Below are 15,497 nucleotides of genomic sequence, written 5' to 3'. Positions count from 1 at the left end.
TCCACTCACCTCAGCCTCCCAAAGGCGCGGGATTACAGGCTGTGCCACCGAGCCCGGCTGCTATTATTTCTTATACTCACATATAAGGAGCTCTATCAAGCTTCAAAAAAACAAAAACAAAAAAGGTAATACAAGGAATTTCCCTCCAATAATGTAAATACTTTCCAAAAACTGCTAGAATTGATAGAATGCAAATAGCTTCTTACTTCAATCACTTCCCAGTGGATTGGAGGATGACAAAGGCTGTCACATGCATTTGTATAGCTTCGCATAAAATACTAAAGTAACTGATAGACCATCAGTATACAAAAGAGAAAATCAGCAGGCAGCAGGCCTAGGCTGCTCTATTTGATACCATCCCGTGTAGTATGAAGTCAGGCAACTCTGCAAATACTGTCCCTGTTTAGGCACAAACCCTCTGAAATTGCCAACCAGTTGGCACCACTTTTTTTTTTTGAGTCGGAGTCTTACTCCATCGCCCAGGCTGGAGTGCAGTGGCACACCCATGGCTACCCCAGCGTCGACCCGCTGGGCTCCGACGATCCTTCCACCTCAGTCTTTTAAGTACCTGGAACTATAGGTGTGTGCTACCATGCCCAGTTAATTTTTTATTTATTGTAGAGACAAAGTCTTGCCTACTTCCCCAGACTGGTCTCAAGGTACCACTTTTAAGTACAAGAGCCTTTCCATGAGGTACTAATCCTCTGCAACCTCCCTACCCTACACCCACCAATCTGTTGTAAATTAACATTGTTGGGGTTTACATTGCATATCCTAAATTTACCCATCATAGTTTCTTAATGTCTCAGCGGTAGGAATGCTTATACCACTCATATTCTTTTCTTCTCTTTTTATGTATATGACTTCTTAAGGCATATTCAGCCTGAATGAGATAAACAAATAAACCTGGTCCTAAGAGACAAGCCCCAGGTTGCTCAGAAATGAACAGAACTGCTAGGTGAGAAGAAGCAAGCCAAAAGAACAAATCAGGAAGTCCCAGTGAACTAGAAACTTCCTGTGTTTGTAACTACATAAATGGAATCAATTCCAAAATTTTTCAGTAAGTGCTCTGCTAATTTTTACAGACCTGACTCTAAATCTAATATTTTTACGACCTATTAATGCTTGCATGCTATAATTCAAACCATGTTAGTTTACTATCAAGATATATTGTGAAGTTTTTAAAGAGTCTACAACTGATAAAAAGATCTGAAGAATCTTGAATTGAAAGCATGCACATTCAAGAAAGATTTCTTAACCAAATTGCTAATGGTGGAGGTGGCGATTGTGAAGATACAGGTGAAGACCTACAACAGAATACCAGCCCTCTGGCTTGTTTTCTATTTCTTCTGTCTGCCCAGGTCTCTCATAGCTGAGCCTGCAGACTCATCTTTGTACTAGTCCCAGATTAATTTGTATTTGAGGAAGGAGGTATTTAAACAGCTTTGTAAGTATTTTACCAACTGCCTCCATGTCCACCCCTAAATACAATATACCTCAGGACCTTTACAGCTAAGATTGGATCATTGAAGCATAGTCCTAAGCCACCTAGAAAATAGGGCTGTATTCTCCTTTGTATAAGTTCCCAGGCTAATTTCAAGCCAGTTGCCTAGGTTTAAGCTGTATAAGAGTACCTATCTAATTTCCCCTTCCTTCTGTTGACACGTGAAAGCCTTGTCTGTTCTTTCTGACATCCAACCCCCACCAAACAAACTACTGAGCTCAGTGGACTTACAGCCACACAGCAGAGCCTTCTGTCCTACAGAACAACTTTCAGCCCAACAACTGCTGGATATTCCCCATTATTTCAGCTAACTACTTGCCTGAACTTGCCCCTGTCAGATAAAGCACACAGCTGCCTCATCAAACCTCCTACATTCCCTAAGAGAAAGGTCCAGTGCTCAGCCCTATGTCCCCATTTGTGGCACACCCTGGTTTGCTGTCAGTACACTGCTCTGTCTTGTTGAGGAATCTGAAACAGCACAAAAGCAGTTTGATTTCACTGGCATTTACTGAATATCTACTGTGATGCAGTCACCGTGCCCAACACGGGATAAAACATGAAAAAATAGAGTCTCCAACCATGAGAGATATACATTTGCCTATTTTTTAATTTAATGAATTTTAAAAAACAAAATATTTTTCTGGCTGGGTGTGGTGGCTCATGCCTATAATCCCAGTACTTTGGGAGGCCAAGGTCGGAGGATTACTTAAGTCCAGGATTTCAAGACCAGCCTGGGCAACATAATGAGACCTTGGATGGATGGATAGATAGATAGATAGATAGATAGATAGATAGATAGATAGATAGATAGATAGATAGATAGATAGATGACAGATAGGTTCTTTTTAAAAACTAGTTACTTACAAGGTAAGGATGGAAATAAAATGGACAGGGTGGATGATACTTAGAATCTGAACTTCCTTGAATATACATTGTTTCATTAATTTTGATTTTAAGTTTGTACATAATTATAAAAGTCACACTTGGGAGGAGGGTAAGTAATCCCTAAAATCTAAAGCAAACGAATCATTTAATAAACGTGTGTTTTCAGTTAACAGCATCAGCACACAATATTTCATGCATCTTTAATACAAAATGATTTGACTTTATATATCTATTATGATATACTCTAAGCAGAGAAGAATTGTTTTATAAAATTGTTGGTAGTAGCATTTGTGGTGTTCTTTGAGTCTTGTATGTGTGTTATGTAATTTAAAAAGAAAATAAAGTATTATACTGGTATCTTCCAGCATAGAAAAATAAAATACAGATTTAAGATTAATAAAGTAGAAATCCTACAGTCCTGAATTTAAGTCGGAAGCAACTGTATGCACTCATGATTTATTTTATCTTTTAAAAACATACATATTTCTGAGTTCTGTCTACTAAGAGAAAGAAAAAAGAAGGAGGGGCTTGAGGATGAAGCAGATAGGTAGATAGGGAGATGGATGGATGGATGAATGGAAAAATAGATGATGGACAGACAGACATAGAATATCTGTATGTACAGGTCCACACTCTCCCTTATGGACAATTCTGAAATCTAAAACATTTAAAAAAATAATATTTGCTATTCATTTGTTAGTCAACTTAAAATAAATTGCCATGAAAAAATATACACTCACTACAGACACATTAATTGTTTCATAATGAATTGCTGACCTCAAATCGCATTTGGAATTTATTTAACTTTTAGAAATCTAAACATTTTTCAATTACATAATACAGCTGCCCCAAAAAGGTGTGATAAAGGACTTTGTAGACTTGTGTTAACATGAAAAGGGTCTAAATAGTAAGTAAATAAAGTAAGTTACCAAATATTGTGTACTGTATGATTTCATTTGTAAACACACTATCATTAATTAACATGTGTAATCAAATAGGGGAGGAAACTAAAGGCTTTATTTTAAATAGTAGTCACTGGAGAACAGCATCTAGGGACTTTCAGTATAAATGTTGCATGTTTCCATTTTTCCATATTTTATCAGTATGTATTACTTTTTATTTAAAAAGCTATGGTTTATAATTTAAAACAAAAAAGCTCTCTAAAATGCACATAAGATATACTGAATTTTTCTAAATGAAGGAACAATATTGAAGTAAAAGCAATACCTCCTCTCTATTAACTACGCAAACATGGCTGACAAAATACCATGTTGCATAATTGTTTTTTGTTACAACATCCAAAATTATATTCCTTAACCTAACAAAGAAGTTCTGAGCATATAACACGCAAACAGTATTTTAAATATCAAAAATGTATCAGGGAAAAGATAAAAAACAGTACACAGAAAATCCTGCCTTCTTCTATTTTATGCATTTTCAAATTCAAGTATGCATATATTTCCTTTTCCCCTAAATAATTAGAATTGAATCCTTATGCCAGTTTCCTCTTTTGGTAAATATAGATAAATGATAATAATAACAACCACTAAAGGGTTATGAGAATTAAATGAATAACAAATTAGAAACCTTGCTTTCATGAGTGCCTAGCACTTGCCAAATGCTCAATAAATATTAGCTGCTTTTATTATTAATAATTTTGTTATTGTTGTTTTATTCAAAAGACTGTTACTGCTCACTATGCTTTGAGGAACTGTATCATGGAAGAAGCTTTGAAATGCTCACTGCACTGTTTTCTATGTTTGATGAGACAACTGTGTCTTAATTGTATTCAGTGTGTTACCTTTATAATGAGATTTTTTTGAGGGGCAGTTTCATATAAAAGTTTTCATTACAAATCAAACTTTTAAAACTTGAAAACTGACTTTTTGTCTCTGTAAAAGTTAGTCACTTAACACATTGTCTTGGATTCTATGTTTATAAAACAAATTTCTTTATAATAATATATAAACATTTCTTAATAGAAAGCATCATAAAAATATAAATTGCCTTGTTTTTAAATACCAGTGGTTTAATATAAAAATGCTTTTTGCACCAGATACCTCACTCTCACTGTCATGAATAAATTGTCAATATACAATCATACGAAGAAAAAACAGTACAGTAGAGCAAGTCTTAAGATCATAAAGACTTAAGAATAGGTAATTTAGCACAATGGAGTTCATTCTAAAACATAATCTTGATTACAACTATAATTCTATCCTAATATAAAGAAGAATTTTAAGCTACATGGTTTTTAAATATCCATTACTTACCCTTTTTCATATGTGAATTCATCTTTCAGAGAATTAGCTGATGATTCACCAATGAAGACAGATGGAATGTCAATTTTCTTTAGCACATCAACTGTATAAAAGAATAATAAAATTATTCTTAAAAGCCCATACTTAGTGTACAATCAGCTTATATTTCTTCATAGTAGCAGCAAATGTAACTGGAAACAATTACAATCAACCTTAATTGTCTATTGGCTGATTTTCCAGATTGCAGATTATACTCACTATCAAAGTGGATAAGAAACATTATAACATGTACAATAACAAAGCTAACATTTTTGCATAGATACATTACCTCAATACTCTTAACAGTCCTATGAAATTGAGACATAATTTATATTTTTAGTATTTCCATTTAATTTATTTCTCTACAGACATAACTAATTATTAGAAAAAGAATATAAGAAAGAATTTTTAGGTTTTCTTCCCACACGTAACTCCTAAATGAAAAAGAAAAAAGCTTATTTTTTACATACCCATTTCCAGGAGAGATATAAGCCAGAGAATGTAAGAAAAGACTACAACAGTCTAAAAAGATAACACTGAACCTCTCTGGCTTTGCAGACTGAAAGGCTGACAGGAGTTGAGAAAGGGCACAGGGTAGGTAAATTTCTACTTCCTCCTAAGTCTGGAGTTCATGGTAAAGCTTTGTGTTTTGATTTGGTGTCTTAAGAAATTTGACTCTTAGTACCATATTCAAAACTAAAATCAAATGCCACCCAAAAATAATTCTGCAAAAATTACCCATTACTGAGAAATAGAAATAAAAATTATCTCCTTAATGTTGCTTATAGAAAACGTAGTCTTATTAGCTGTGAGTTAACTTAACAGATTTCTTTTGGGAAAGTCCATTTGTTTTCTTTTGCTATAGTTGTCAAAATGACTTTGTTCTACATTATAAAAATAATGCATATTCAATATGCGTTTTAAAAGGGGAAAGGAGGCCAGGCTCGGTAGCTCAGCCTGTAATCCCAGCACTTTGGGAGGCCGAGGCGAGACATCTGAGCCCGTGGGTTCGAGACCCGCCTGGGCAACTTGGGGAGACCCCATCTCTACAATAAATAAAAAATTAGCCAGGCGTGGTAGTGCGTTTCTATAGTTCCAGCTACTTGGAAGGCTGAGGCAGAAGGATCGTCAAAGCCCAGCAGGTGGAGGCTGCGGTGGCTGGGAGTGTGCTATTACACTCCAGTCTGGGTGACAGAGTGAGACTCAAACTCAAAAAAAAAAAAAAAGAAAGAAAACTTTAAAAGGGGGAAGGAAGCCGCGCTCGGTGGCTCAGTCTGTAATCCCGCGCCTTGGGAGGCGGAGGTGAGTGGATTGCCTGAGCCCGCGGGTTCGAGACCTGCCCGGTCAACTTGGCGAGACCTCTCTACAATAAATCAAAAAATCAGCCGGGCGTGGTAGTGCACGCCTGTAATTCCAGCTACTCGGAAGGCTGTGGCGGAAGGATCGCCGGAGCCCAGCAGGTCGAGGCTGCGGTGGCCAGGAGCGGCCACTGCACTCCAGTCTTGGCGACAGAGTGAGACTCCAACTCAAAAAAGGGGGGGGGGGCGGGAAGAAAGTAAAGAAAAAGAAAACAAAACACAATAATAATCCTTCTCGCTCAAAGACAAACGTTTTATTTGAAGTAAAAAACAGTTCTGTAAGTTCTGACAAATACACACAATTATAACCACTACCACCATCACAATTAAGATACAGAATGTTCCAATACCCTCATTCTCCTTTACAGTAAATGCCTTCCCCTAAACTCAGCAACCACTGATCTATTTTGTTGGGGTTTGTCTTTCCTTATAAAGACAAGTTTCAAAATCTTGGTATCCTTGGTAATTTTTTTCACTTCCCAACGCTCACTCACACTCACCCCCCCTACAAACACGCTTTCTCTTTCTCTTTTTTCTCTTATACACACTATGTAAGGCCCAAAGTCCCAGGAATATAGAAGCCAACATAGTCAAGGAATTATATTCTATATTTTTATCAATTCAATTGATACTTTTATATCAATGGGATTATATAATAATAGAAAAAAGTGTAAGGTTTTTTTCTACTCAATGATATCCTGTCATATCAATAAATATATATCTACCTTATCATTTAGTTTTTTTAAAGACTAGGTTTCACTATGTTTCAACTTTGCTAAGAGATTTTTCTCTACCACATATCAGTTTGAAATGTATTTTATTTGACACTTAAAACCTGGAATTACATATCCTTTGTAAGATGCTTTTATTCTTTAGCAAAGATACTATGATAAACTCAAGGAGGAATTTTTGGTTTGTAACTACTGGCTTATTATTACTGGAAGTGACATAACTTATTTGAGTTATGGTATCTAAAGCGATGTAGAAAGCTCCTTACTGTAATAAGGTAATTAAGAAGAAGGAAGTAAATGCTGTATACAAACACGAGTAACCATCTTGTAGACTGCAACATTATTCATCTACCAAAAACAAAACCAAACAAGTTCTCGTTCACAAAATACTTTTAAACACTACATTTCAAGCCGGGCTCGGTGGCTCAGCCTGTAATCCCGTGCCTTTGGGAGGCTGAGGTGAGTGGATTGCCTCAGCCCGCGGGTTCGAGAACCACCTGGGCAGCGAGACCTCATCTCTACAATAAATCAAAAAATCAGCCGGGCGTGGTAGCACATGCCTGTAATTCCGGCTATTTGGAAGGCTGAGGCGGAAGGATCACCGGAGCCCAGCAGGTCGAGGCTGCGGTGGCCGGGAGCGGCCACTGCACTCCAGTCTGGGCGACAGAGTGAGACTCCAACTCAAAAAAAAAAAAAAACACTACATTTCAATTCTGATCTGCAAAACACCTCTGTGAAGTACATACTGCCAAACAATATTACCATAATATCACGATAAATGATCATTTGAATAAGCCAGCCCCAACCTCTCCAGATTCAATATCCAATTGCCTATTCCATGTCTCCATTTGACTGTCTAATAGATGTTTCAAACATTATGTTTTCAGATAGAATTCTAAATGTCTCTTTTCCCTCAACCAACTCTCCTCATTCTCACCTCTGTATACAGCAAGACCATTCACCTAGTCTAAACACCTTGGAGTCAGCCTTAACTCCTCCCTTTCCCTTACTCTCTATATCAAATCCTGTCAACTTCAAAATACATCCATAATCCTACCACTTCTCATCCCTTTGACAGCTAATACCCCAAACCACCATCGCTCTTATCTGGCTGCTCCAGCAGTTTTCTAAATGGTACCTCCGTTGGCATTCTTGTCCATCTCTCACCTTCAGCCTACTCTCCAAAGAATAGTAAAGGTGCTCCTTTTAAAACATGTCATATCACCTCATACCCCTGTTTCAAACCTACTTAAAATAAATAATAAAGTCTTTATCAAGGTCTACGAGGCCCAACATGATTTGGCCTCTGGATCCTTCTCTAGCCTCATTCTCTGCCACTCTCTCTTGCTCACTACTCCAGTCCCTGTGGCTTTAGCTTTGAGTTTTTGAACTTGCTGTTCCCCTACCCTTGGAATACTCTTCCAGAAATCTACATGACTACAAGCCTCAGCCTCTTACTTTAGACCTATGCCCAAATCTCAATACTTCAAAGAAGCTTATCTAAAACAGTCACCTTCCTCTCGTCCCTGTCATTCTATATCCCTTTATCCTGATATGTTTTTCTTTATAGCACTTCTCACTACCTGTCATTTTAGCACATCTATTTGATAACGTGTTCATTTCCTCTCTCCCACCCTACAATGCAATAAAATAATAATAACAAACATAGTAATAGCTGCTGGGCATGGTGGCTCACACCTGCAACCCTAGCACTTTGGGAGGCAGAGGTGAGAGGATTGCCTGAGTACAGGGGTTCAAAACCAGTCTGGGTAACTTGGTGAGACCTTGTCTCTAACAATTAAAAAAAAAAAGAAAAAGAAAAATTAGCCAGGCATGGTGGCGTGCACCTGTAATTCTAGTTACTTGGAAAGTTGAGGTAGAAGAATTGCCTGAGCCCAGTGGGCTGAGGCTAGTGACCGTAACCATGCCACTGCCTGCCATGCCATGCCAGCCTGGGCGACAGAGTGAGACTCTACTCAAAAATAAAAAAAAATAGTAATAATAGTAATAGGCGAACAACCATTACTAAGAACCAGGCAATCTTATAGATGCTTAAGGGGCCTTAATTCACTCAGTTCTCACAGCAACCCAATGAAGTACTATTTATCATCTCCATTTTACAGATCAGAAAACTGAAACACAGAGATAGTACGTAATGTACCCAAAATCACACAGCTACTAAGTGGTAGAGCTGGTATTCAAACCTGGCAGGCAACACCCAGAAAGCTGTCTCCTAACTACTGTGCTGTACTATGTCAATGGGAGAGAAGAAGGCAGAGCCTTTGTATCATTCCCTGCTACAGTCACAGTGCCTAAAACAGTGCTTGATGCAAAGCAGGCTGTCAAAAAACATTTACTGAAGGAAGACTTGTTTTAAGTAAGGGGAGAAGAAAGACTCAGAGATATTGATAACCTGCCCTGGTTACACAGTTAGAAATGTGTACAGCCTGGGCTCAAATTTGAGGTGTCTTCCTTCTTACCTAGGCTCCTCCCACTCAGAGATGGCATGGTTTTTCTCACACACCTTCTCTTGCATGATCTTCACAAATTTGTCAGTTTAATAAAAATTAAAATTATTCACACTTTTATAGATGAAAATAGTGGGCTTGGAAAGATTAAGTAACTTTCCCAAGGGCAGAGGCTAGTTCATATATTAACTAAACTGGAATAAACCCATGTTTCTTGACTCTAAGGTTGGTGTGCTCCCTACCACCTTCTGTTACCTCCCAAAGTTAAAGAGTGTAATTGTCTCACTGAGCTAACCCATCCTGTCTCCTGGCTGAAATTAAAATGGCCATATTCCTGTGTGAAGTGTCAGCAGAAGGGGGCTTTTAAAACCTCTTTTTATTTCCAGACATTAGAATTTCCACTCTTAGGAGAACACCAATATTTCTTGCAGCTAGGGATTAGGCCTTGAAAAGAAGGAGAGATAAAAGTCCCCTTGGGATATACCCATGCTTTTCTTTCTTCTACCAAATAACAGCAAAGATGAAAATGGTAAAGATCTTCACAACATTTATCTTTGCATATATGAAATGTTTAAACACACATAGATGCCTGAGTATTGAGCAAAGTTTCCTAGAAAATAACCTAAGCAATACAGTCAAGAACCAAAATTCTGAGCAGTCTCTGAACCATAACAACTCAGTTGGAACATTTCCATGGAAACAGCAGAATTATATGGTTACGCGCTACTTTTAATATTTAGCACATTCTCTTTAGGAATTGACATGATTACTGTCAAATCTGCAGTACCAACAGTACTAGTTTATTTGATAAATAAACTCCATTCATCAGAGTCCTATAATTCCCATGAAGTAGTTGTCAAACTATTCCTGAAATGCTAGAACTTCTTAGGGGTATTTAATCAAGGTTTTTATAATATCATAAAGACTAAACAGGTGTTAAAAGGAACTGACAATTTCAATTTGCAAAATGTTTTATTCAAAACATGTTAAAAGAATAAACAGTTTTTACAAATAATAGTTTGTTCAATCCAAAACATATTTAGCCCATGAGACAGTCTTAAGGGTTTGCCAAGGGTGAAACACAAGTAACTAACGGCAAGTAAGTAATTTGATCAAAAGTATACAGCCAATACAAGTAGGAGTCTGAATTAGAATTCAGGACTGTTTCCAGAGTATGCATGATTTTCATTTTGCCAATAATGTACACAGATTTAAAAAGTTACTGCCCTGGGATGTAACAGCAGGGATAATTTTTTTCTTTTAAAGCGAGGTAGAAGAAGGAGGAGAAGAAAAATGTGTCAAGTCTGTAATACCAACAGTACTAGCTTATTTGATAAGTAAACTCTATTCATCAAGTAAGACCTATAATTCCCATGAATGGGAATGCTAGAACTTCTGAAATGCTAGAACTTCTTATGGGTATTGCATCAATTCTACAATCATGAAGATTTAATTAACTAGGAGATTAAAATAACAATTTAAACTATACAAAAATTAACTACAGAACTCATTAATAAATTTCACTTTTTATATAATTTTGCCTCATGATATTGGGGTAAGAAGGACAAGCAACAACGAAAAAAACACTGTAAAAGGCTATAAAAGATGACTTTTTGGTCTTACACGGAATACAAAATATTTCTTACTGAGGATGTCGCTATTTAAACCCCAAGCATATTCCAATGTATTATATCAATCCATAGCTTTATGTCTGCTCTTTGCTCTGAGTTCTACCTTGAATATGTGAATTGATAGAACTTAGTAGCAAAAGATATGGTGGGTTATGTACTAAAAGAAAAATAAACAAATAAAAGATCTCTGAATCAGGAATGTTGGCAGAGAACCATCCTAATAGCAATTAGAAAGATTTTTATGAAACCCACAGTGCTCTGGGTGATAGAAACTACATTAAGTGAGGCATACAGTTTAAAAGTCAGTGTCTGAGTATATAACTAGTTATTTCACAGAAACTGGTTCATTTTTCCTACAAGCTACTATTTAGTAGAGAATAAGGAAAGATAGTCCCATTTTAAATGAAAACTATGAACATGCCAAGGGCTAATGACCAGTGAGTGTAAGAAAGCAGAAGTATATGTGTTGAAACTCCACCAGGTTACAATGACTACTTAGCAAATCTGCACACACCAAAATGTAATGTTGTGAATCTCTAAATAAATCACAAAAATACTTCTATGGCATTCTTATCTCAGCATGTTTATCTCTATTTAAAGTTTTATTTTCCCTTTGTTTTTTTACCAAAATACCAATAAATAAATATGTTTTAAAAAACTAACATATGTTAAAAAAATAACTTCAGAAAAGAACAAGTCATTTCTACTTCTATTGTGAACAAAATTCTTTCACAAGAATTGAGAATTAGGAAATATCTGATAGAGAAGAAATTTTTCTTTTTAAAGAGAAAATGAGAGAAGGAAAATCCTTTTAATGTTTAGTTACAAGTAATCTGTCAAACAGGAGAGAAGAAAAGTGATACCTGTACTTACTGTCGTTGGATCCCATGCTAATGAGGTCATCAGAATCAACATTGTGAACTATGGCTGCTTTGTATCCTGCTCTCTGTGCATTTAAAACCTACAAATTAAAAAAAGTCATGCCATAAGGAAGATCATGGTTTATCATGTCCCTCAGCTTCAATAAGTATAAATCAACAAGCCTATACTATATACCTAGGACTAGATTAAGTACATATATATGAATAAATCTCAGGTATGTTCTTGAAACATATGGATGTTTTACAATTGATTATCAAGGAATTATTGAAGCAAATAAAGTATAGTGATACAATCTAAAACATTAAAAGTACTCAAAGCAACAAACCCGTCTATAGCTCTAAAGAGGTAAAGACCTGCTGTGATCAAGCTCAGGAGTCATCAGACCTCAGGCATTCAGATCCCCCCTCTGTCACTCATTAGTGGGATAAACTTGAGCAAATTACTTCTTTTTGAGTCCTCAGTTTCCTAAACCTCAAAATGGGAATGACAATAATATTTTTCTCATATGTAAAATAACACTTTAAAAATGCTTAATACCATGACTAACACAAGAAATGAGTCAAATAAAAGCAACTCATGTTATTACCTTATTCATCCACAATGTTCTTTAAAATTCTTTCCTAAAGCTTTGAAAACATTAAAAATATCTGCAGCTTGAAGTTGCTTACTTTGATTCTATCTAGCTATTTGATCTTTCCTAAAGTTAGCTTCCAAAATAGTAACCTTTGCACCATAAGAATATGGCTGGATGTGTGACAGAATTTCTTACATGAAAGATCTGAAAAGTGTCCAAACATGTTATTATACCTCACTTTAAAAGTAACAATTTGCTATAAATAAAAATAAATCCAACCTAAGCAAATTATCATATGACCTTTAGACCATTAGTAAAAATGAAAGATCAGATCATTATTCGCATATTTGTTAAATAAAATGAAAACTGGGTAGACAAATATACTTATGTAGTTTTGAATACTTAAAATACTTTTAGGCCGGGCTCAGTGGCTCAGCCTGTAATCCCAGCACTTTAGGAGGCCCAAGCAAGTGGATTGCCTGAGCCCGTGGGTTCGAGACCAGCCTGGACAACTTGGCAGGAACCTTGTCTCTACAATAAAAAAAAAAAAAAAATTAACTGGGCGTGGTAGCACGCGCCTGTACTTCCGGCTGCTTGGAAGGCTGAGGCAGAAGGATCACCGGAGCCCAGCAGGTCCACGCTGGGGTGGCCGTGAGTGTGCTACTGCACTCCAGCCTAGGTAACGGAGTGAGACTCCAACTCAAAAAAAAAAGAAACTTTTGGATATAATTGGGTATAGTTTTGAATATGTGTTTTAAAACATATAGCTCAGAAAACCTGAAATACTTGTGCATATATTAATAATACTTCTAAACACCAAATATGGTAAGAAACTCTTAAAATACATTACCTTATGATCACTGCATAGTGGCATGTCTCTCAAAGTATTTCTTTAATACGTATGCTCTTAAGAAATAGGTGAATTAATTTTTGAAAGAATTTCCAGGTCTAATATTCGTTCTGTCTTAGTTATCATTATAAATGATTCAAAACTCTGCTATAATTCAAAAAACTAAAAAGTGAGTCAAGTTCCAGATAATCAGGGAAAGCCCAAAGAGTCAAGTTCCCCACAATAAAAGGAATGCCAAATAATTCAGACTCCAGTTCTGAAAGCTAGGCAGGAGAAACAAGGCACAGGCAAACAAGCCCTGTCACACAAGCTGGCTTTTCACAGGGAAAAATCCTCTCTTACATTATCCTTGACTTCCCTAAAATTACCCCACCAATGTAAGCAGAACTTCTGAAAGAAACAATATGAATAAATCAGAATACGTTTATCCTATTACTGAAAAAATCTAAATCTACATGAGATCTGACTGCTTCAAGAAATTAATATTGTGTTCATCTTTACCGTCTCCATAGCACCTATGAAACAGCCTGACACAGGATAGACATTTATTAAATACTACTTGAATAAATTAAACGTATTTTAACATGTGTTTAAATTAATAGTTCACATTTAACATAAAAACGAGAAAAAATGAGGTTGAAAGAGATTTTTTAAAAACTAAAATAATACAAATTGTTCACTGACCCAGGTCCTACTGCTCTAATGTTAAGAACAATGGCAAGAAATCAACCAGGCAACAAAACTGTGACAAGAAGTGTTTTGTAGCTGTGCAAAGAAAGGACAATAGCCAAGAAAGTAAGTTTACTAACTTTGCATGAATGTATATTTTATTTTTAGGTGGATTTTGTTATTCTTCTAAAATTGAGAAAATGTCATTCCCCACAGATATCACTGCTTTCCAAAGGGAGAAAAAAAAAACTCCCAAGAAGGATATTATAGTTTCTAAACTTTATTTCTTATTTGTTACATATACTATCTTACTATTTATTCACTATATTACCATAGCAGTACAAGATTCATTTGGCTTTTGTTTAAACAAAAGTATATTTGCCTGGGGTTACTATGAGTTTGCATGATGTTTTAATGACCATTTTAAGAGTTTCCCAAACACTAACCAAATAACTGAGGAGAAATGTTTCTTGCCACATCCAAAAGGCAACTGTTGCCAAAGATATAATTTAAGTAATATAAAATTAGATAATATCAAAAGTTGTTTCCTGCTAATATGAAACTTAAGTTTTAAACTTCTTTTTAATACCAACTAATGTACATAGTCATTGAAATTACACAATTTAACTCTTTTTCTGTAGATAGATATGTATACATATATACATACGTGTGTGTGTGTGTGTGCAAAGATGCAACATGTCAAGACATAGGAAAGGTGGTCTCAGGAACCATAATAAAGAGCAAAAACTTGTTCAATTCAACAAGTATTTGCTGAGCTCACATGATAAGATACTGCGTACATGCTGTACACAATGCAGAATTCAAAGGCAAATCAGAAACAGTCATTGGTCTTAAAGAAATATCAATATTCATGGATGTCCAAATCCTGTGTATGTACTCATACTGCCATTTCTGCTTGAACTGGCTTTCCTGTCAGGACTTCAAATTCCATCACCATAAAGCATCCTATCCCCTGTTAAATATGTATCCACATTAACCGCTCCCTGCTTAGAGTGTTTATATCAATCTGTGTATATTTTTATTCAAGATCTTATATAGTGCCTTAAATTATAAGTATAATACATGCACTATACCATTTCCAAGGTAGGCCTTAATGAAGTTCTATGTATAAATTGTCTATGTATAAATTTTCTGGTGAGAAAAGACAAAGTAATCATCAATTTCACAAGAGGCTTTCTCACTCCCAAATTATTAAGAACCATCAATATCAATGGATGGATTTACAACAAGCTATTATATGTGCAATTACATATAGCCATTAGGTTCTTAAACTTGTACCAAGCAACTGAAGAGAACTATTTCTTTCACCATCCCAAATGCACTTGTTTCCATAAATACAAAATAAAATTATATCAATATCAAAACCTGTTTTCTTCTATGCAATAATGAAACTTCTAAAATAGAACACTTGAGAAACCACTAAAATGGGAATAAATTCTGTAAGCATAAGTGTCAGCTCCAAAAAAATAGAAGCATGTTTTCAAAAATTTAACAAGTATAAAGGCTTCCACAAGGTTTTTGTTGTTTATATTGATTTTTAAAATAAAGAAATAAAATTAAGTCAAGGAATACATTAACATATGGACCAACAGGCTTATGAATACAAACAAGGAAAATATATCCA

At 35.7% G+C, this 15,497-nt stretch overlaps 1 protein-coding gene across 2 annotated transcripts in view; it reads right to left on the bottom strand.

Annotated features, from left to right (window-relative positions):
- RNF13 (ring finger protein 13) overlaps positions 1–15,497 on the bottom strand; it is a 140,988-nt gene that overhangs the window by 53,798 nt on the left and 71,693 nt on the right. For both annotated transcript variants that reach the window (XM_008057308.1, XM_008057307.2), the window contains 2 exons: positions 11,751–11,838; positions 4,663–4,753 (listed from right to left, as the gene is read on the bottom strand). In XM_008057308.1, coding sequence (XP_008055499.1) covers positions 4,663–4,753; positions 11,751–11,838 — 179 coding nt within the window. The remainder of the gene's footprint in view (positions 1–4,662; positions 4,754–11,750; positions 11,839–15,497) is intronic.

This window comes from Carlito syrichta, unplaced genomic scaffold, assembly GCF_000164805.1.
Source record: "Carlito syrichta isolate Samal-C Ts95f unplaced genomic scaffold, Tarsius_syrichta-2.0.1 Scaffold302945, whole genome shotgun sequence".
NCBI lineage: Eukaryota > Metazoa > Chordata > Mammalia > Primates > Tarsiidae > Carlito > Carlito syrichta.
This window is presented reverse-complemented; position numbering and strand designations above follow the sequence as displayed.